The sequence below is a fragment of the Callospermophilus lateralis genome, chromosome 1 (genome assembly GCF_048772815.1).
Source record: "Callospermophilus lateralis isolate mCalLat2 chromosome 1, mCalLat2.hap1, whole genome shotgun sequence".
In the NCBI taxonomy this organism is placed as follows: domain Eukaryota; kingdom Metazoa; phylum Chordata; class Mammalia; order Rodentia; family Sciuridae; genus Callospermophilus; species Callospermophilus lateralis.
Genome location: NC_135305.1, coordinates 88,523,646 through 88,544,125, shown reverse-complemented (window position 1 = coordinate 88,544,125; position 20,480 = coordinate 88,523,646). Strand labels below are relative to the sequence as shown.

At 37.6% G+C, this 20,480-nt stretch overlaps 1 protein-coding gene across 3 annotated transcripts in view; it reads right to left on the bottom strand.

Annotated features, from left to right (window-relative positions):
• The window catches only part of Avl9 (AVL9 cell migration associated), a 57,767-nt gene that overhangs the window by 2,859 nt on the left and 34,428 nt on the right, over positions 1–20,480 (bottom strand). Inside the window, exons 11-16 of one of the 3 annotated variants that reach the window (XM_076836117.2) lie at positions 19,492–19,626; positions 17,797–18,016; positions 14,207–14,324; positions 10,861–10,914; positions 10,295–10,383; positions 6,400–6,812 (exon numbers count right to left, since the gene is read on the bottom strand). In XM_076836117.2, the coding sequence (XP_076692232.2) occupies positions 6,697–6,812; positions 10,295–10,383; positions 10,861–10,914; positions 14,207–14,324; positions 17,797–18,016; positions 19,492–19,626 (732 nt within the window). In that variant the 3' untranslated portion in view covers positions 6,400–6,696. Of the gene's footprint in view, positions 1–6,399; positions 6,813–8,610; positions 10,047–10,294; positions 10,384–10,860; positions 10,915–14,206; positions 14,325–17,796; positions 18,017–19,491; positions 19,627–20,480 lie in introns of those variants that run through there. The other 2 variants (XM_076836124.2, XM_076836131.2) reach the window with 2 other exon arrangements.

The window sequence follows — 20,480 nt, the reverse complement described above, 5'->3', positions numbered from 1 at the left end:
GGTGGAAAAGCAACCACAGTGGTGATGGCCAAGGCTTCTGTTGGCCAGGGGGCTTGTGTAGTCAGGGCATCAGTGTTGAAGAAGCTATTAAGTCCAGGGTCCCACACTAGGCACTCAGGGTTCATCACACAGGAACTGGTGGCCTTTTCATTTAGCAGCAAAGTTGCTTTGGGGCCAGCAAGCAGTTTCTAACTCTCCATTATGGAAATTCCCAAACACATTAAAAAGCAGAGTAATCTAATGGGCCCCTCACTCAACTTTAGCCATGACCAACATTTCATCAAGTGGCTTTTGTCATTTTTCCATGGTTCCAGTCCACATTTATGTGTTCCAGGAGTGCAGCCCAGTTCACTGAAGGATAAAACATACATTGAAAACTATTAGAGAGCTAATTTTTTTTTGGCAGTACTGATAATTGAACACAGGGGTTCTTTACCACTGAGATATCCCCAGCCTGTTTTGATACAGGGTTTCAAGTTGGCAAAGTTGGCCTCAAACTTGAGATCCTCCTGCCTCAGCCTCCTGAGTTGCTGGTATTACAGGCATGTACCACCAAGCCCAGGGAATTCTAATTTGTGTGTCATGCTGGGATACCCAAAGGCCAGAGTTCATAGGATCAAGAACAAAGAACACATCTACTGATCTACTGCCCCACTTGATCTATCCAACTCTGTGATCATGCGGAGTGTGTCTGCAAGCACCAGATGAGGATTTGCTGATGGTTTAGTTGGACAGGTCACTTGTACCATAGTGTGCTTCCCCGACCCTGCAAGATTATCTCAAGCCGTAAAGTCCTTCATGAAGTGTTTCTTGGAAAGAAATGGTTCCAAAATCATGCTCCTTTCATATGCTACCAGATTCAGTTATTGCAAAAGGTAGCTCTTCCCTGGGTGCTAAGAGCCACAGCCAATTAATATGATGCATGGCATTTTTGATTGAAAGGTGATGCCAGCTAGCCATTGAGATGATATGATTATGTTAAAAATTACATTCATATGGATACCGGACTCCTGCTGTTTACCTCGGCCTGCTGCGGGACTCCTGGAGAGTTCCCATTGGTTGGGAAAGTGCAGTAGGAGGGAATTCTGGGGGAGGAACTTGCGCTGGGGTTCCGGGAGAGGACCGGCAGAACGACGCGTGGGTGGATCGGGAATCTTCCTGGGCACGTGGTATTGGCGGTTATTTAAAAAATAAAGTTTGTTCCTGTTTGAGTGGCTCATGATCTTGTGCCCAGCCAGACTGCGGCACCTGGGTAGTGATGGGGACCCTGGCTGAGTAGGTAATCAGATAGGGAAGGATGCCAAGCTCTACCACCCTCGAGTCCTCCCATCAGCTCCAGGGCTCTCATGGTCCATGTCAAAGAACACTGGTGGCTTCTACTTAACCCTGTACCATCACTCAGAGAAGCACACATTCTCAGCTGCAGGGACCTTTGCTGCTTCTATGAAGCACATCACAAAGCCCCAGTTTGTAGAAGAGTTGTAAGGGCTCCACAGAACATGGACATATATAATATATGAGAATGTACTAGAGTTCTTAGGGAAATGTTGAGGGCTATTTTGAAGGTTAGCAGTCCAGGTGGAAAAGTGGGCTGCCTCAGGACAGCATCCCACTCCTCTGGGGCTGTCAGTAATGTGACATGTCATTATCACATGAACGACCTTTTTAGTACTTTGTGCAGTACTAAGCAGTCAGTGTTCCGCAGAAGCCATGGGGAGGTCACCACCTTGAAAGCTGAGATGCTCCCTCCTGTGAGCAATGTCAGAATGAGGCATTAAATGAGCAATGAGTCCTTTGGTTCATCTGTGTGCTGGTTAGTAAATGAAGCTGGCACTGCGTTCTACCGGGGGCACACCAGGAATAAGAGGGCCACAGGCAGGGCGTGCTAGGAGGACAGGTCAAGTACCACTGTATGCAAGACAAACAGGATAATTTTATTCTCATTTTTTTCTTAAAATAAAGATACAATAGAAGTTTTACAATTCAATATGATTAGACTTGATTTATAATTTTAATACTTTTTTTTTTTTAAAAAAAAACAAGTGACAACAGAAACAAAGAACAAGTACAAATTATAAATCTTCTAGAGCAAGGAGAAACTACCTTTCTGATCAAAACATGTAGCACAGCTAAACTTCCTTAGAAAACTTTTTAAACTTTTCTAAGCTAAACATTCTTAGAAACTGTGGAAAGCCTTTCATCTCAAATATCTAAACTATTTTTATAACCACTAAGTGCCTTTACTAACTCATTGATCAAATGCTTCCTAAATTTAGGAACCAATGACCAAATGAAACATATAAGTCTTGATCTTATTTTCCAGCTATAAAATATTAATATTTTAAGAAAAAAACCAAAATATTTTCTAAGCACAGAAGCTTTCTGAAAACTTCAATGACCTTTTCTGGCTCAGTACCTGACTGAAATGTTCAAATGTTTATATTGCACACAAAAAAATTTGAGCAGCATACTACATGTGTGTGATAAGCTGATGAAAAATAAGATTGGAAAAACCCCCTAAACTGTATTACATTTACATGATTTAAATATATAGTCTCTATATCTTTAATTAGTATAAGTAAAAAGGTAAACTTCTGAACAGCACAGAAATACAAACATATTTAGAGTTTTACAAAATATATCCAACCCCTTAGACATGCACAATCTCTTTGGAGTTGCCACAGAAGGGAGCTAGTTTCTTCTCAATAATGAAAGCAGGAAGTTATATGTACAAAGTCATTCATATGAAAAGAACAAAGATGCACATTCCTTTTCTTTGTCTTTGACAAATATTTCTGGAATGTTGGAAATTATGGAAGAACAATTCCAATGTTATGAAGCCTGAAGATTGGAATGAGAAAACTCCGAGTGGCACATTACATGCTGCATGGGATGACTATCACCTTGAGTGACCAGGGCAGTGTTCTCTGTCATGTTTAAAGGGTACCAAAGGATGGGTGGAAGTCATAAATGCCATGCCATTTCTGACCAAAGACTCAGAGCATGCCAATGTCGATGACATTTCAAGAGTCCCAAGGAATGCCCAATAGGGTTACAGTTCACAGGCCACTTTTGGCTCCTCTCCACACTGGAGAGGCAGCAGACATTTTTCTGTCTGGATTGGGACACTGGTCCTTACAGCATTAAGAGCTCTCAAACTTACCACCAGCACTGGTGAGAAGAGGACCACTGGCTAAGTTCCACAAAACTTTTCTCCACAGAACATATTAACAAAACTTGCCTGCTAGGAAGATTATGCCATAGTTTCATTTAGAAATTTGTTACTAGCAGATTAAATTGTAACTTCTAAAAAAAATTCTTATAACCCTTAGCAGATTAAATACTGCTCTCAAAATACTTTCATTCAGATTCTAAGAGTCTGTTCCTCAGTCATGCAACCACATCTCACTTCTCTTTCTTCCTCATTTGCTTTCTCCTTGGTTTTCCAAAGGAAATTAATCTAAACAACATTAAATGACTATTAGTATAGAACTTGGAAAGCAGGATATGGTTGAGGAAGTGAGGTCATATCTCTGGTTTGCTGTCAAAGATAAGTGCTGCAATATATTAAAGTGAAAGTAGATAAGAATTCTTTAGGGCTTGGGAGCTAGTGAATCACTAAAGGATTTGGGGATACACTATTCATACTGTTCACGTGAGCCAAACACATACACAAAATCATTCTAAGCATTTGCAACATGCAACTTTTTCTATTCATCTAGCCCACAGTGTTAGATCTCCCTGTCTTACCTACGCTGTTGTTATTGTAGTGCCTTGTAGGAATATACTAGGGTTTTCCCCAAACAGTACTTTAAGTCACATGAACAGCAGTGAAACCACCTCCCGCTAGATACAGCCTGTGTGTTTGCACACCTGAGAACAGCCGGCTGACTCTAGCTCCTTAGGCCTAGTTACAAACATTCAGTTCTTAAACATAAAAGACTTGGTATTCACTGGAGAAAGTATAGCCACCAACAGATACACCTTTTATTAGTGTGATGTCAAAAGATGGTCCCAGTGGCCTCTCATGTCTCACAGAATCAGTGTCCTGAGGGGGGCTAGCCACTTAGCTGGAGTCTGGATTGCAATTAGGTGGGCTCCCAGGACAGGGGCCAGGTTTCCTGCCCTCAATATGCTGTGAACTTAGGGATCCTCCTGAGAATATAATGACCTATGAGCCTTGAAAACTCCAGTATCTCCTAGAACCTAAAGGAAAGTGTGGGTATGGTCTTCTGACCATTTTTGATAAAAATTCTATTTTCTGAGATATTTGTCAAGTGATCAGACCCTTAACATGCAACATTAATTGAATGTCCAATTAAAATATACATTCAATTGAGGAACAGGTGATACTAAAGCAAAGTTAAACTTCCATGTAACTATTTTTACTTTAGTGGTTTCCAAAACATGGGTTGGACTGCTTTTGGATGGGAGATGGAAGTTTACCCCCATCATACAAACCTGGCACAAACTAAAGGAGGAACCAGTATCTTGCTGGCTGACCCTTCACAAGGCTCTCAGCTCCTGGCATGTGACCTGGCAGTTGAGAAGTAACAACTGAACATGAATATACCATCATGTTCCAACTAATGATGTGGCCTTGAAATGAGATGAGATCTTAGAATGAATTCTTTATAGTCTCAGTACAACAGTGACTAAAGTACCTTTTAAGGTTTTGTTTGGTATTATTTTCTTATCTTCAAATATTTCCTGAGGTTAATTTTTCTGGCTACATGAAATAATGAAGTTCTCACATTAAGCCCCTCAATTTATCATCATTGAATTCTCAAGTTTTTTTGGGGGGGTGGGGTGGGGAGGGGAAGGGGTATAGGTATTGAACCCAGGGATGCTTTACCATTGAGCCACATCCCCAGTCTTTTTTATTTTTGAGACAGGGTCTTGCTAAGTTGCTCAGGCCAGCCTCCAACTTGCGATTCTTCTGCCTCAGCCTCCCAAGTCACTGTGATTATAGGTATGTGCTACTGCACCTGGCTGAATTCTTGAGTTGTTATGCTTCAACATAAATATGCTTTTAGATTTATAAGACTTGAGTAGCACAAATTGGTAAATTTAGGGATATTTAGATTATGCCTCCATGTTCATTTCCCATGCCTTAGGAGGATTTACTTTATAAACAAACATTTCAAAAGGGATAAATCAAATATAATCAGTGTCCTTAATTAGATCCCATGTTTCCCCAATACTTCCCATATCATATGTAGACTATACTTACAATGAATTTCCAAGTGTCCTTTGCTACTGAGAAGGCAATCTGTTCTCCATAAGCACTCCCTGAGAACATCATTCAAGTTCCCTTGCAAAACAAATGAACTGAGCAGGCAAACACCTGAGCTCTAGCTGTGTACAGATAGTTAGCACGCAGCACATGCATGCTCATGGCAACCTAAAATCAGACATCCTTATGAAATAGTGACTGAGGGCATGGCTGTAGTTTTTTTTCCCTTGCCTCTTGCTTTTCTAAGTTGAGATTTCTATTTAATATTTATGACTCATTTTATTTTTCTCTTAAAAACACTTTTAGAAGGGGGCAGGGACTGACTACAAGAGGACTGTCAAGGCTAAATGCCTTGAAAAGCTTTATGAAGAAGAACACCGGATTGGGGAATGCAGCCTCAGTGGTGGAGCACTCACCCAGCAGGTGTGAGGCCCAAGGTTCCATCTCCAGCAGTGCCAACATAAAACAACAAAAAACAAAACAAAACAAAATAAAACCCCACCCCAAAACAAAACAAAGCTAAGAGAAAAAAACCTGTCTAGGTCTGTCAATGGAAAACTATTCAAAAGAAGAAATAGAAGGCACAAACTTTGGATCAAAAATAAATAAATAAAGGCAGTAACTTGACTAGGGTTGACAGAAGCAACACATTGGTCTTGGAGAGCACTGCCCCACACACATTCATGTCAAACTGCTCCAACACCACGGTCACCGTCACTATGTTAGTTCTCTGCATACTCTCTGGCTCGGTTAGGAAGAGGACGGGAACACAGTGACACTCCTGGCTGCTTCAAAGCAAGTTTGTCAGGAAGGAACAAATTAAAAACCCGAAAAAGACACCCTAACCTCAGAACTTCCCCTTCTGACATTCACAGTTCTGGGAAGAAATGATTTGATAAATGTGTTTTGTGGGTAGAAAAAACAAACCAAAAATCATCCTCTAACTCAGGAAAACAAAGGCTGGACTGTGTGGCCTCTGAACTTTATAAACACATTTTAGGGTTAACTTTAGAGAAATTAAAATAATAGTATAACTTAATTTTAGCAAATATAAATTACAATGGCCATCTAGATATTCAAACAGCAAAATAGAACAAAATATACATAAGCAAAAACTTTTCTAAAGTAAACAAATGTACATCTCAGAATTCATTAGATGTTCATTGTGTGTTCACTGTGTTTTAATCAGGCTCAGAATGAAATAAAATGAAATAAAAGTAGTCAATTTAAACCCCAACCAGGAGTCAATTTAAACCCCAAGCCCATTCCTGCCATGGATGTGATTTCATCTTTTTAGCATCCAGTGATCTTCATTTAGAAAAAGTGCAACTGTCCATGTAAACAGTTCTATGTCTCAGTCCCCTGCTGTGGACCCAGGGCCAGTGAAGGAGAGGTTGGGAGCAGCAGATGGACAGGAGCACTTAACACCTAAGAGAGCCATGCAGCCTCTGCTACCAGCCTCAGGGCTTCCCATCAGGGGGCTCGGGGAGACTCTGGGGGGCAGATGTGGTGAAGGTAGAAAGCCATGAAGACATAGCTGTCCTTGCACTGGAAAAAGCTCCTCCAACTGACTGACCTGGGTGGAATGACAAGGATAAACAAGGAAAAATGTCAGCGAGAGAACAATGCTCATTAATAAAGTTAACTCACTGGACGCCAATATGTTATAATTAGGAAAATAACCATTTACATTTCTGGTTTCAAAACAATCCCTCTCCATATGGGAATATCTTATAGGAAACTGGATGACTTTTTTGGTGTATAGGAGTCCACTCTTGCATTTGAAAGATGGACAGGAGCACTTAACACCTAAAAGAGCCGTGCAGCCTCTGCTACCAGCCTGTTTATCAACCTGTTTAATGCAGTATTAATATCAACACCGGCTGTGCATCAGAATTATTTGGAGAGTCTAAAAGTAAAAAGTGCTCTCGTACCTTAAATATTGAGTTGATTACTGATAATAACCTAATCAGGATAGAGTGGTTAGGCTGTCTTAGGGAAATTTGCTTTTTATAAGTTAACACTGTGTTACATTCACCAACTATAGAGCTCTATTTACCTGAAAAGTTGATACTAACATGAAATTATTTAAGTTGAATCACATTCTGAGAAACGGGAATGTAGAAGAGAATTGGCCTTTGAATGAATGAATTTATTAATTGGTAGTGGGATTAAGCCCTGGGGTACTTAACCACTGAGCCACATTATTAGCCCTTTTTGGTAATTTATTTAGATACAGGGTCTTGCCGAGTTATTTTGGGCCTTGCTAAGTTGCTGAGGCTGGCTTTGAATTTGTGATCCTCCTGCCTCAGCCTTTCAAGCCACTAAGATTACAGGTGTGCACTGCCATGCTTAGCTTGGACTTAGAATTATTAGCAGTGGCATCACTAAAAATCAAGTACAATAGCTGAGTGTGGTGGCACATGTCTGTAATCCCAGCAACTCAGCAGGCTGAGGAAGGAGGATCATAAATTCAAGGTCAGCCTATCAAGATCCTGTCTTAAAAATAGAAAAGAACTGGGGATGTAGCTCAGTGGTAGAGCATTGCCTAGAATGCATGAAGAACCTGGGTTTAATCCCCAGTACCACAAAAACAAAACAAAGTGAACCTGTAGTACAGCTATAAGTCCTGTCTTTATCTTTTTTTAAATTTTTAGTTGTAGTTGGACATGACAACTTTATTTTATTTATTTATGTTTTGATGTGGTACTGATAATCAAACCCAAGGCCTTGCTAGGCAAGTGCTCTACCACCGAGCCACAATCCCAGCCCCTGTGTTTATCTTTTAAAATGAGCCTGTGGAGTTCTTTCACTGTCCTTCTAGGGATATAGGATGTTGGAACTATAAGGATCTCAACATGGAGCTTTTGAACTGTTTAGTAAGGGTCAATTAACCTTTCTCGGGAACTAAGAAATAAGAGATGCTCTACTGGTATGACAAAGCAAATGAGGCAAAACATAATTGGCAAGTCAGAGATAACTGAGTTCCTTTTACTATTACAATGCTTCTAAGTTTGAAATTAAAAAAGGTTAAAAGTATAGAAAAGGAATGAGAAATAACTTTAGAATAGTTAAGGAACAATCTTCAAAATATTTTAAGTGCCTGGGCACAGCGGCGCAAAACCCGTAATCTCAGTTACTTGACAAGCTAAAGCAAGACGATCACAAGTTCAAGCATAACTTGGGCAATTTAGTGAGATCCTATCTCAAAATAAAGGGGCTGGGGATGTACCTCATTGGCAAAGCACCACTTAGCATGCATGAGGCCCTAGATTAGATTCCCAGGACTCCCCCGCCAATTTTTTCTTCTTCTTTTTTTTTTATTTTTAATTTTTTTTTATTGGTTGTTCAAAACATTACAAAGCTCATGACATATCATCTTTCATACATTTGATTCAAGTGGGTTATGAACTCCCATTTTTACCCCAAATAAAAGTTGCAGAATCACATCGATTACACATCCACATTCTTATTTTTTTCTTGAATTTAATTTAATTTTTATCAAGATAAGGTTTGATCATGTGACTTGAGTTGGTCTCAAATTCCTGGATTAAGTGATCCTTCCATATAACTGGGACTATAGGTATGTGCCAATGTGCCTGTCTATCAACATTTTTTTAAAATCTTACCAGGACAGTAAGGGTGAATCACTGACCTGAGGTCCTGGTCATGAATTATACTTTGAGCTCAGTCAACATATAATTTTTTTTTTTAAGTGAAAAAAGCTAGGTGCAGAATTACATACTTAGCATGCTATTATCTATCTGGCTTTGGTATCTGGGTCAATAACAGCCTTAGTTCAATGCACTATTTTCTGAAAGATTTCGTGTAAAATTAGTATTACTTCTTCCTTATATTTTTGATAGAATTCAATGTGAAGCCATATAGGTCAAGATTAAATTTAAAACCTGTGGCAAAGTTTTAAATTTTGAGTTCAATTTTTCTACTAGATATATAAAGTTATTCAGATTTTGTTTTTTATTGCATCAGTTTTGAAAATTTGAGTCTTTCAAAGAATTTGTATATTTCATCTATGTTGTCAAATTTGTTGACATAGAAATGTTCACAATGTTCCTTTATTTCTAATTTCTGTAAGATCTATAGTGATGTACCATTCTTCATTCTAATATTGGTTATTTGTGTCTTCTCCTTCTCTTTCTCTTTTTTTGGTACTGGGAATTGAACTCAGTGGTGCTCTACCACTGAGCCATATCCCCAGCCCTTTCTATTTTTTATTTTGAGATAGGGTCTTGCTAACTTGCTAAGGGCCTTGATAAGTGGCTGAGGTTGACCTTGAACTTGCAATTTTCCTGCCTCAGCCTCCCAAGTTGCTGGGATTATATGCCACTGTGCCTGGCATTTCTTCTTCTTTTTATCAATCTATAAAGGTTTTATAAATGTCTTTGATCTATTTTTTTCTTTTTTTTTTGGTACCAGAGATTGAACCCAGGGGTGCTTAACCACTGAGCCACATCCCCAGCCCATTAAGTATTTTATTTAGAGACAGGGTCTCACTGAGTTTCATAGGGCTTTGCTAAGCTGCTGAGGCTGGTTTGAACTCAAAATCCTCCTGCCTCAGCCTCCTGAGCCACTGGGATTACAGGCATGTGCCACCATGTCCAGCAATATCGTTGATCTTTAGCAACAACAAAAAAATTCAACCTTTAGTTTCATTAATTTTCTTTGAGATGTGATACTACATCAGAAGATAGCAGCTCCTAATGTCCATTTTATTTCGAGTCTCTGCTATTTATAAAGAACTGTGGCATCTCAGGGAATGGTGCAAAAAAACTCTGGTGAAGTTTCGACCCTGGTGGCAGAATAGTGATCTCATTAGAAAATTTTGTCACTACCCATCAGATGTGTGAAATTAATGAATCCTATATTATCTGGTGTGATAAGAACTTTTTAAATAGGTAAGATGAAAATTTGAAAACCCCTTTTGTATTATCATAATATGTAGTTCTCAAAAACTCTAAGTTTTTATCAATTACATATCGAGGGCAGAAAATAGAAATGTACAACTCCAATCTGTTCCTGGTTAAAGGCATGCCTTACCAACAGCTTTTCCTGTTTGTACAACATTCCGGCTAGTTGTGACCATGACGTTTCCAATTTTTTTGCCACGTTCACTATTCTGAACAGAACTGAGTAAAAGAGAGAAGTGTTAAGTACAATTTAAAAAAATCTCACACATGCACACATATGTTCATCACTCTATAACCATACCAAGTTAGAATTATTAAGAAGCTAAAATTATTCATTATTTGTTATAAAATCTATTAACCATTTAAGTGCAAATTTTCAGAATATACTGAAAGATTTAGATGAAAAAAAAAAAAAAAAGGTGAAGACATAAGGATGTGTAGTTAAATCTCCTAGATAGATGTGGTTTACCAAAGGTACTTCATCAAAATAAGAATTAACCTCCCTCTCTATCATGGAACAAAAGTATCTTTACTTTGAAATATACACACTGCCAAGCTAGACAATGTTATGCATATATTTGGTTACTATTTAAAGCACAGTTTATCAAGCAGAAAAACAAAATTCCTAATTAACAATGAAACACATGGCATAAATTCAGACAAAAGAATTTTCCCCATATTTTTTTGGGTACTCACTGAGAGAATCTTAACTTCATGTCTGATACTGAGTACTGGCCTTGAAATGGATGGCTGTAAAACAAAGAGTTACCATACACACAAAAATTAGTAAATTTCTCAGGGGTGACATAACTGGGTCATAGCTTTCTATTAACACTATGAGATCCCAAAGAGATTACTCAAATCTTCTTGAGTTTTAGTTTCCTCCCTTGTTAAATGGGTGGTGTGTGTGTGTGTGTGTGTGTGTGTACGCGTACTTGGGAGAATGGGCAGTTATATTAGTCTACCCTGATATTCTGAATTATTTGGTCTGGGTTAGGCTCAAGTATCAACATTTTTTTTTTTGTTGTTGTTTAATTTAATTTTATCAAGATAGGGTTGGCTATGTTGTTCGGGTAGGTCTCAAATTCCAAGATTAAGTGATCCCATAGAGCTGTGCCTGCCCATCAACATTTTTTAAAAGTTCACCAGGACAGTAAAGGTGAGTCACTGACTTGAGGCCCTGGTCATGAATTATACCTTGATCCCAGTCAACTTATAAATGTGTGCTACTGGTCATGAGATGTAGGTAGACCAGCAAAAATCCATACTTTGTTAAAAAAGCAATTAAATATGCAGGTCTTGCTGGACATGGTGGCACACGCCTATAATCTCAGCAGCTCAGGAGGCTGAAGCAGGAGGATCTTGAGTTCAAAGCCAGCCTCAGCAGTTTATCGAGGCCCTAAGCAACTCAGTGAGACCCTGTCTCTAAATAAATTATAAAAGGGACTGAGAATGTGGATCTGTGGTTAAGTGCTTGGGTTCACACCCTGATACCAAAAAAAAAAAAGCAGGTCTTCAAAATGATACTATATTATTAAAACAAACCGGGAGGCTGAGGCAGGAGGATCACTTGAGCCCAAGAGTTTAGGGCCAGCTTGGGAAACACAGCAAAACCCTTTCTCAACAAACTAAAACAAAAATAAAACCCCAAACACACATCTTGACTACAGTCAGACTATGAACGAATAGGTCAAGAAATCCAAATCTTTGTGCTGGGGCTGTAGTTCAGTGGCAGAGCGCTTGCCTAGCATGTGTGAGGCACTGGGTTCGATCCTCAGCATCACATAAACAAATAAAATAAAGGCATTCTGTCCATCTACAATTATAAAATATATTAAAAAAAAAAAGAAATCCAAATCCTTACCTCATATTCAGGGGTTCCTCTGTCAAAGTCTAACAAATCATAACCCTGGTAAATTCTTACTCATGCAAACTAGGCAAGTGTTTACCACTGAGCAACATCCCCAGCCTTCCATAGCTGCTTATTAAGTGCTATTTAAAAAATGGCAATGAATTGCTCTGGGTCAAATTAAGCATATGTAACTCTTCCTCCAGAAAAATTCTGAATTCCTGAATCACAAGACTGAAAAACCTTGGAGATCACATAGTCATTCTTTCTGTTCCTGGAAGGCTGTATTTTAGGAATGAAATGTGCCCTTGGCTTATTGAAAATGGCCTTTTCTAATCTTTAGAAGTTGAAAAGGGTTTCACAGATAACAAAAATTACAATTAGTTTGGAGTATTTCTAAATTATACTTAAAGACTATCACTTGTATTCTTTTTTTCTTTTCTTTCTTGTTCCTCTTTTTTTTTTTTTTTTTTTGATGGTGTTGGAGATGGAACCCAGGGCCTCACTCATGCTAGGCAAACCAAACATTCTACCACTGAGCTGCACCCCAGCTCCCATTTCTTGTTTTAATCTGGTAAAAATATTGAAAATCTGCTATCTTGACCATACAATTACCCTAGTTAATAGGTCCTTCTTCAGCCTCCTCTCAACTTACATAACTTTTTAAATTTTATTTAAAGTAGTATTTTACAGTCCTTTAAAACTCACTCCAAGTAAACTCACTCTCATGGACCTGCATTACAGTCTGCAGTGCTGGTTCAAGATGAAGGCACTAGAAGCAGTAACTAAACTCTTACAGCTCATTATGTTAACTAAATGATAACTAAACCCACATTAGCACTAAACCCATTAATTTTTCTTGATAGAGACATTTTTTCCCAAACTATTCTACATCACTTTACCCCCACACGCTTCCCCAGGTCACTACTACTTAAATATCTGGTGTGTGTGCAGGGGTGTCCTTTTTAGGACCATTTAAATCACATCCTTAGTTAAATAAAACTAATCCTTGCTCCCAAGTAGGATGGCAGTCAGTATAAAGTTGACCTCTGTGAAATTTTTTTTTTTTTGGTACTGGGGATTAAACCTGGGTCCCAGGGGTGTTTTACCACTGAGCTATATCCCCAGTTCTTTTTATTTTGAGACAGGGATTTGCTAAGTTGCTGAGGTTGGGCCTAAACTTGTGATCCTCTTCCCTCAACTTCCTGAGTTGCTGGGATTACATGTGTGAGCCACCATACCTATCCTTTTTTTTTTTTTTTTTTTTTTTTTAAAGTACTGGGGATTTTTCTGCAATACTGGAGAACCCAGGGTCTCACACACGTGTCCATTTCTTACCAAGAAGTAAAAGTTTAAAATGCACAAACATACACACATACAAAACCAGTCGGGTGTGCTTATATCATTAAAGACAACATCATTTAAATCTTTTGAACATAAGTTCCCAGCATCTATGAATTATATCAATCGATCTCCTAGGATTCTACTCTATTGTATTCACACCCAAATGTTATTTCATAACTGTATCACTCCACAGTATATCTTTTATGCCTACATGGGATAGTTTGTCCAGTCAACATTTAGTATTGTAGCATTAAATTTTGTTGCATTTTAGAATCTCAGATATTTCCTTCTAAACTTAGTCTTGTTTGCTCACTCAGTTGAAGTACAGCTCTAGGGAAAGTGAGAGAAGATCATTATGTTCTGAGCATCACCATGTCAAGAACTTCCACTATGACCACATCAATGCTGGAGAAATGTTAATCCTTCCAATAATATCTTGTGTTTTTTGTACAAAGACTTTGAATATGAAAGCAGTTTTTAAGCTGCTTCTCTGGATGTAGGTGTTTTTTTTTTTCCTTTGGTGCAGGTATCAGGAATTGAACTCAGTGGTGCTCTACCATTGAGTTACACCTCCAGCCCTTTTTATTTTTTGTTTTGAGACAGGGTCTTACTAAATTGCACTGGCTGGCCTTAAACTTTTTTATCTTCTTGCTTTAGCATTCCTGGTTGGGTGAGGTATGCCCTGGGATCACAGGTGTATACCACTTCTATGAGCTTTTTAATAAACTATTTAACGTGATTCTTGAAGATATTCACAACATCAAAATTAAGACATAGTTTTCTTTGTATAGGGCATACTTAGTAAAGAAACCATTTTATGTACTATCAGTCTTCAGAGGATGTGCTTACTTTGGATTTATTTCTGCAAGTGATGGATGCTTGTTGCTGTTCCATACTCTGTAGTTGTGAGTATTCTTCCATGCTGTAACAAAAGTTGTCCCATAGTCCGATAATATCTTTTCATTATCTGTCAAGTAAATATTTGAAAGAAGTTGGTCCTGTCTGTAGCCTTTCACAGATGTGAAGATTAACAACCATAAAGGGTGAAGGAATGGCTTTATCCCCGGCTCCCCCAATTTGTTTTGGGAGATGGCCTACCAGATGTCAGGAAACTTGGGTCTAGCTCCAGAATCCAGTTAAGAAGCTATGTGGTCTTTGGCAAGTCATTTAATCCCTCAGAACTTCATTTTCCTAACTGGAAAATAAGAGGGTTGAGCCAGATATTTTCCAAGGTTCCTTATAACTCCAAAATGTTTCCCTGTTCTCTTTACTATTACAAGGACAGCATTATTTATTAAACAAAAACTATCTATTTGATTGTGAATAAACATACTGGTTTATACATATGGAGAAGGCAGTTAGGATATCTTTCTTTGCATAAATGTTATTTTTCTACAAAAAATAAGGTGAATACATATATTAGTTCTTTTTAAAACATATTTTTAGTTGTAGATAGACACATTTTCTTTATTTGTGCAAGGCAAGAGTTCTACCACTGAGCTAATACTTAAAAATAATATAAATGGGGATTTTCATACTTAATGCTCAAAGTTTTCAAAGCAGAGCATTTCTTCCACTTGGAAGAACAGAAAATGGAGAACAGATTCAAATGGCTATTGATTTATGTATTAACTGCATGTTTTTTGCTGTGAAGGTAAAATACAAGTACCTTCTGTTGCTAGAAAAAGAAGAGTAGGAGATAGGAAGCTCCATTTGCAGTATAAAGGTTTTTTTTTTTTTTTTTTTTTTTTTTTTTGCAGGAGGGTACTGGGGATTAAACTCAGGAGCACTCAGCCAATTGGAACATCCCCAGCTCCATTTTGTATTTTATTTAGAGACAGGGTCTCACTGACTTGCACCTCGCTTTTGCTGAGGCTGGCTTTGAACTCATCATCTTCCTGCCTCAGCCTCCTGAACTTCAGGGATTATAAAGGTGGTGTTCTAAGAATATATTCCTCAAGCAGCTCATTGGGCTCAATTTGCTCTCTTCCTTGATAAGACGTGGGCCTGAGCCAGACTGTTGGGTTGAAATTCTAGCTGTTTCACTCAAAACAGAGCAGGGAGGAAGAGCATGAGAAGATGATTACCATTAAATAGGGATGAGAGATGCATGGGAATGGGAGAGAGAAGGGGAATCGCATGGAAGATGGAAGGAGAGCCCCACTGTTATGCAAAATTACATACAAGATGGTGTGAGGAAGAAAAAAAAGAGAGAGAGAGAAAAGTGTCATAGAATGGGTAGAGAGAGGTGATGGGAGGGGAAGGGAGGGGAGGGGGGGAATAGGAAGGGTAGCAGAATACAATAGACACTAATATGGCTGTATGTATAAACGTGGCTGTAAAACCAATGTGATACCACAATCTGTACACGTGGAAAAAAAAGAATTCATACCCCACTTGAATCAAATATATGATATGTCAAGATCATTGTAATGTTTTGAGCAACTATTAAAAAAAAAAAAAAAGAAATTCTAGCTGTTTCTTACCAGATGTATGAACCAGCTATTCAACTCTTTGTGCCTCATTCTGTCTTGCATACAATGCGGGGGTTGGGGGTTGGGAGGGTGAGGAAAAACGGTATCTACCTCCAGGATTCTTTTTTTAAAATTTTTAATTTTTAAAAATTTTTTATTTTTAGGTGGACACAATATCTTTATTTTACATTTATTTGGTGCTGAGGATCAAACTCAGTGCCTCATACATGCTGGGCAAGCACTCTACCACTGAGCCACAAACCCAGGCCGCCCCCCCCTTGCCCCTCAGGCGCCCCCCCCCCGCCCCCCTCCCAGGATTCTTATGAGGATGAAATGAATTATTACATGGAAAATGCTATACACATTAAATGTTTTTTAAAAAGTTAGCTAATTCTATTATTCAGTGTTTTACTGCTCCCTGGGAAAATAAGTTTAAAAGTTAAACTAATTACTCTGGAAGCCAAGTGACTGGTAGAGACTAGTAAAGACTGAGATTCATTCTAGATTATTGGGTTACAAGATTTAATTTTAGTGTTTCAGCTGCTACATTTATAGAGGCAACAGAAAATTAAAAGCATCCCACTGACCAATAAGGATTTTTTACTTTGCTTTCCTTTACAAATGAAGAACATGCCTGGACTTAAGACTCCATATATTGGAGGGTGATAAGGATAGGAAAGACAGTGGAAAAAATCTGACCTAACTTTCCTAGGTACATATATGAATATACCACAGTGAATCCCACCATAATTTTATCAAAATGAACTCAACTGCCATGTTTAACTAAAAAGAATCAATTAAAAAAAAAAAAAACAACTCCATATATCCTATGTGTGAAGAACTGGCTTAGGAAAAGGTGGTATAATATTGATGAAAAAAATTACTGTCACAATAATGTGAATGTACTTAATGACACTGTGGAAATGTACACTAAAAGATGATTATGATGATAAATTTTGTGTTATATGTATTTCATGAGAATTTTAAAAAATAGTGGTAGAGATAACTGAAGGAGACAAAAAACTCAAGCTCAACGTTTTTTTTTTTTTTTGTACTGAAGACTGAACCCAGGGGCACTTAACCACTGAGCCATATCCCTAGCCTTTTAAAAAAATATTTTTTATTTAGAGACAGGAACTCACTGAGTTGTTTGGGGCCTTGTTAAGTTGCTGAGGCTGGCTCAGCCTCCTGAGCTGCTGGGATTACAGACCTGCGACACTGCACTTGGCTTCAATAGTCTTTTAACAACAAGAAATCTAGTGAATAGTTGCCAAATGTCCAAGGTGGAAAAGTTCATGTCAGAATTCTACTCCACTGTATGTATATATTTTTTCCTAAGTGGAATGAGATAGTTTTAACACTGCATTTATGTTTAAATCATTTTAATCATTAATAGGAATAAATATTATTTCTTACAATGGGGGTATACATTTGAAGGTTTAATTATCCAGAATGTTATTTTTCACAGGAATGATGAAGATCAGTATTTACTGTCTTCATATAAGCTCATGCTTCTACTACAAAGAAAAATTTAGTTTCAGAACATGTTTAAAGGGATTTATTTTTTGCAAAAGGACTACCAAAAATACCAGAGGCACTAGGTCTGATATGCACACCTGTAATCCCAGCTACTTGGGAGGCTGAGATGGGAGGACCACTGGATCCCATGAGTTCAAGACCAGTTGAGTCAACAGTAAGACCCATCTCAAAAAAAAAAAAAAATCCCTAAAATACCACCATAAAGCCCAGATCCAAATATATATATACATAGATAAAAAGGTCTTAAAGATAAAATATTCAAATATTAATAGTAGTTATCTCTATATAAAGGAGTAACAGGTAATTTTCTATAACAAATATGTATTTCTTGTGCAATTCAGATATATAATAATATATGTTACTACATAAAAAATTACAAAAAAAAAAAAAAAAAAAAGGGTGACTGTGTGCTAAGTGGTTTCTTACCTAACTGCAATGTAGCAGCCAGCAGGGCATGGATATAGACTGCAAATTGGGCCCGGATCCACTCGTCACCTCCCTCCCAGCCAGTGCCATCCAGGAAGACGTCATCTCGGTTTTCAGTCACGTGCTTCACTAGGTAATCAGCAAATCTTAGGTCTGCAGTGGTTGGGTTAAGTAGCTTCCTGAGTTCTGGATCATGGATTTGGATCAGAGCTTCTTCTACCTACAGGATGCCCAGGTATAAGTCAGAATCTGGGCATTCATGCAGATATTCGTGCCACACTTAAAAAACTACTGGGAAGTTGGAACTAGAAATAAAAATATATGAATAATAGCATTCTCAATTGGTGACTCTAAAAATGTGCCAGGTTTTTATACTGGAGTTTTTTTCTTTTTGTGTTTAAAAATACTCATTTTCTGTTTTTAGGAAATACATGCATAAATATACTATTCTGAATTATAAAAGTAATTCATGTTGTTTCTAAATATTTTTGAAAAATAGAGGTACCTATATAATAAAATTACCTTTATTTCACTATAGAAATGAACTTAAGTATAATTCCTCAAAAGTCTTCCTTTTAAGTGCATACTTCAGAATATCTTTTATGATGTAATATTTGATATAAAAGAAGTTTTTGTGTAATTATACATTGGTTTTCTATTTTAAAAAATATTTATTATTTTTTAGTTGTAGTTGGACAAAATACCTTTATTTCACTTATTTATTTTTATGTGGTGTTGAGGATGGAACCCAGGGTCTCGCATTTGCAAGGCGGGTGCTCTACCATTGAGCCACAACCCCAGCCCCTACATTGGTTTTCAAATAGAAATAATAAAATAAATAACCAAGAAGCTGCCAACCAACTTCTGTACTACAATATAACCAACAATGCTGAAGCAACTCTGGTCCTCCTGTCCATATCCAATGGTCTTGGACAGTGTACAACTTTGTTTCCTTTCCAAATTTGGGATCATAATAAATATGACTTCAATCATGGCTTTTTCAAGTATTATTGTCGTTCTCCCATGAAGCAAGTAGTTTCCATCATTAACTCCAAAAACTTTTAACGTGTCTAAAATTTCTTTTTCTTAAAATTACTTCAATTGTAAAGTTAAAAAAAAAAGATTTAAATTTTATATACTGATAAAATGTCAAATATCTATTCTTAACTTTAAAAAAATATTTATTTTTTAGTTGTAGCTGGACACAATATTTTATTTATTTATTTTTATGTAGTGCTGAGGATAGAACCCAGGGATTCGCACATGCTAGGCAAGCACTCTACCCCTGAGCCTTAACCCCAGCCCCCTTAACTTTCTTTTTTAGAATCAAGAGCATATTAATAAGGCTAGAAAGATTTAAATTATTTGAACAATAAACACATTTTAGTCATAGATCCAAAATACTCAGGTTGGAATCCTGACTTGATCACTTATTAGCTGTTTGACACTTGCAAGACACTTAACTTTCAGTTCCTCAGCTCATGCAGGTGTAATCCATAGATAGTAACAACACCTATATCTCACAGAGTGGTTATGTAATATAATTAGAACAGTTAACAGCAAGTGCCTAGGATGCCTGGCATACAGTAAGCAATCACTATCCTTACTAGTGTTGTTATACCTTTAAAATTACGTTTAAGAAAGGAACAAAGGGATCAGTAGGGCCAAGTACACCCACTTAGATGTACAACGTACTTCCACAATGGCATCACTGAGGTGTTTTTGTTGTCGAAAAAGGATGTTAGTAGCTCCAGCAACAAATCCCCGAACGGTGACATCAGAGAGAAGATGATGCTGCTGCAATGCCATGTAGGGCAAGCACAGATATCCCTGTGGATCATAAGAGTAATAGGAAATATCAGAAAAATAAAGAACATCTGCCTTTCTTTTCAAGCTAACAGAAGGAAAGCTAACAGTAAAAGAAATGCCTATTGCTCCCTGCCTGGCTCTATATCTGCTAATCTTTGACTCACTAAAATAATATTCCAGGGGAATCTTCGCTCTTGACTGCAATATATCCAGTTACTGATTAGCTAATCTTCTTCATGAGGGGTTAAATATTGGCAAGGTGGTTAACATGAAGGTTGTCTTACTCGATCACTTTGTTCCTGGCTCAATTTAAAAGCCTCTCTAGGAATTAACAAATTGAATTTTATAATTCAGTAAATGAAGTACTAAGCCCATTAAAAAAGTATGTTGTTTAATAGAAAGCTGTTAGAAATTTAAAAATACATGTATCTGCATGTAAAGAGTACTATTATGAGAATACCACATTATTTTATTATCCTATTAAAATCATGCAGGACTGGGGCTGGGGCTCAGTGGTAGAGTGCCTGTCCAGTAACAGGAGGGCCTGGGTTTGATCCCCAGAACCAGCCCCCTTCCCCCCCCTTAAATCATGCAAAAATGTAAAAATACTTGCTGCTATTTAAAGCAAAAATGACACTGGCAGTAGTTGTGTATTTAACTGGCTTCTATTGGAATTGTATTTGAAATAGCACTTCTTTGATAATTACAGTTCATTTGCTAAACTTTAAATAGGCATTAAGTATACGAAAAACAAATAAGACCCCATATTTCCTGAGAATAAAGGTACGAACACTGGAATGACTGACTGAAGAAGGATATGAAATTTCTGCTTAATGATTCTAAACAGGTTAGTTTTCAACATGTGGTTTCATTTG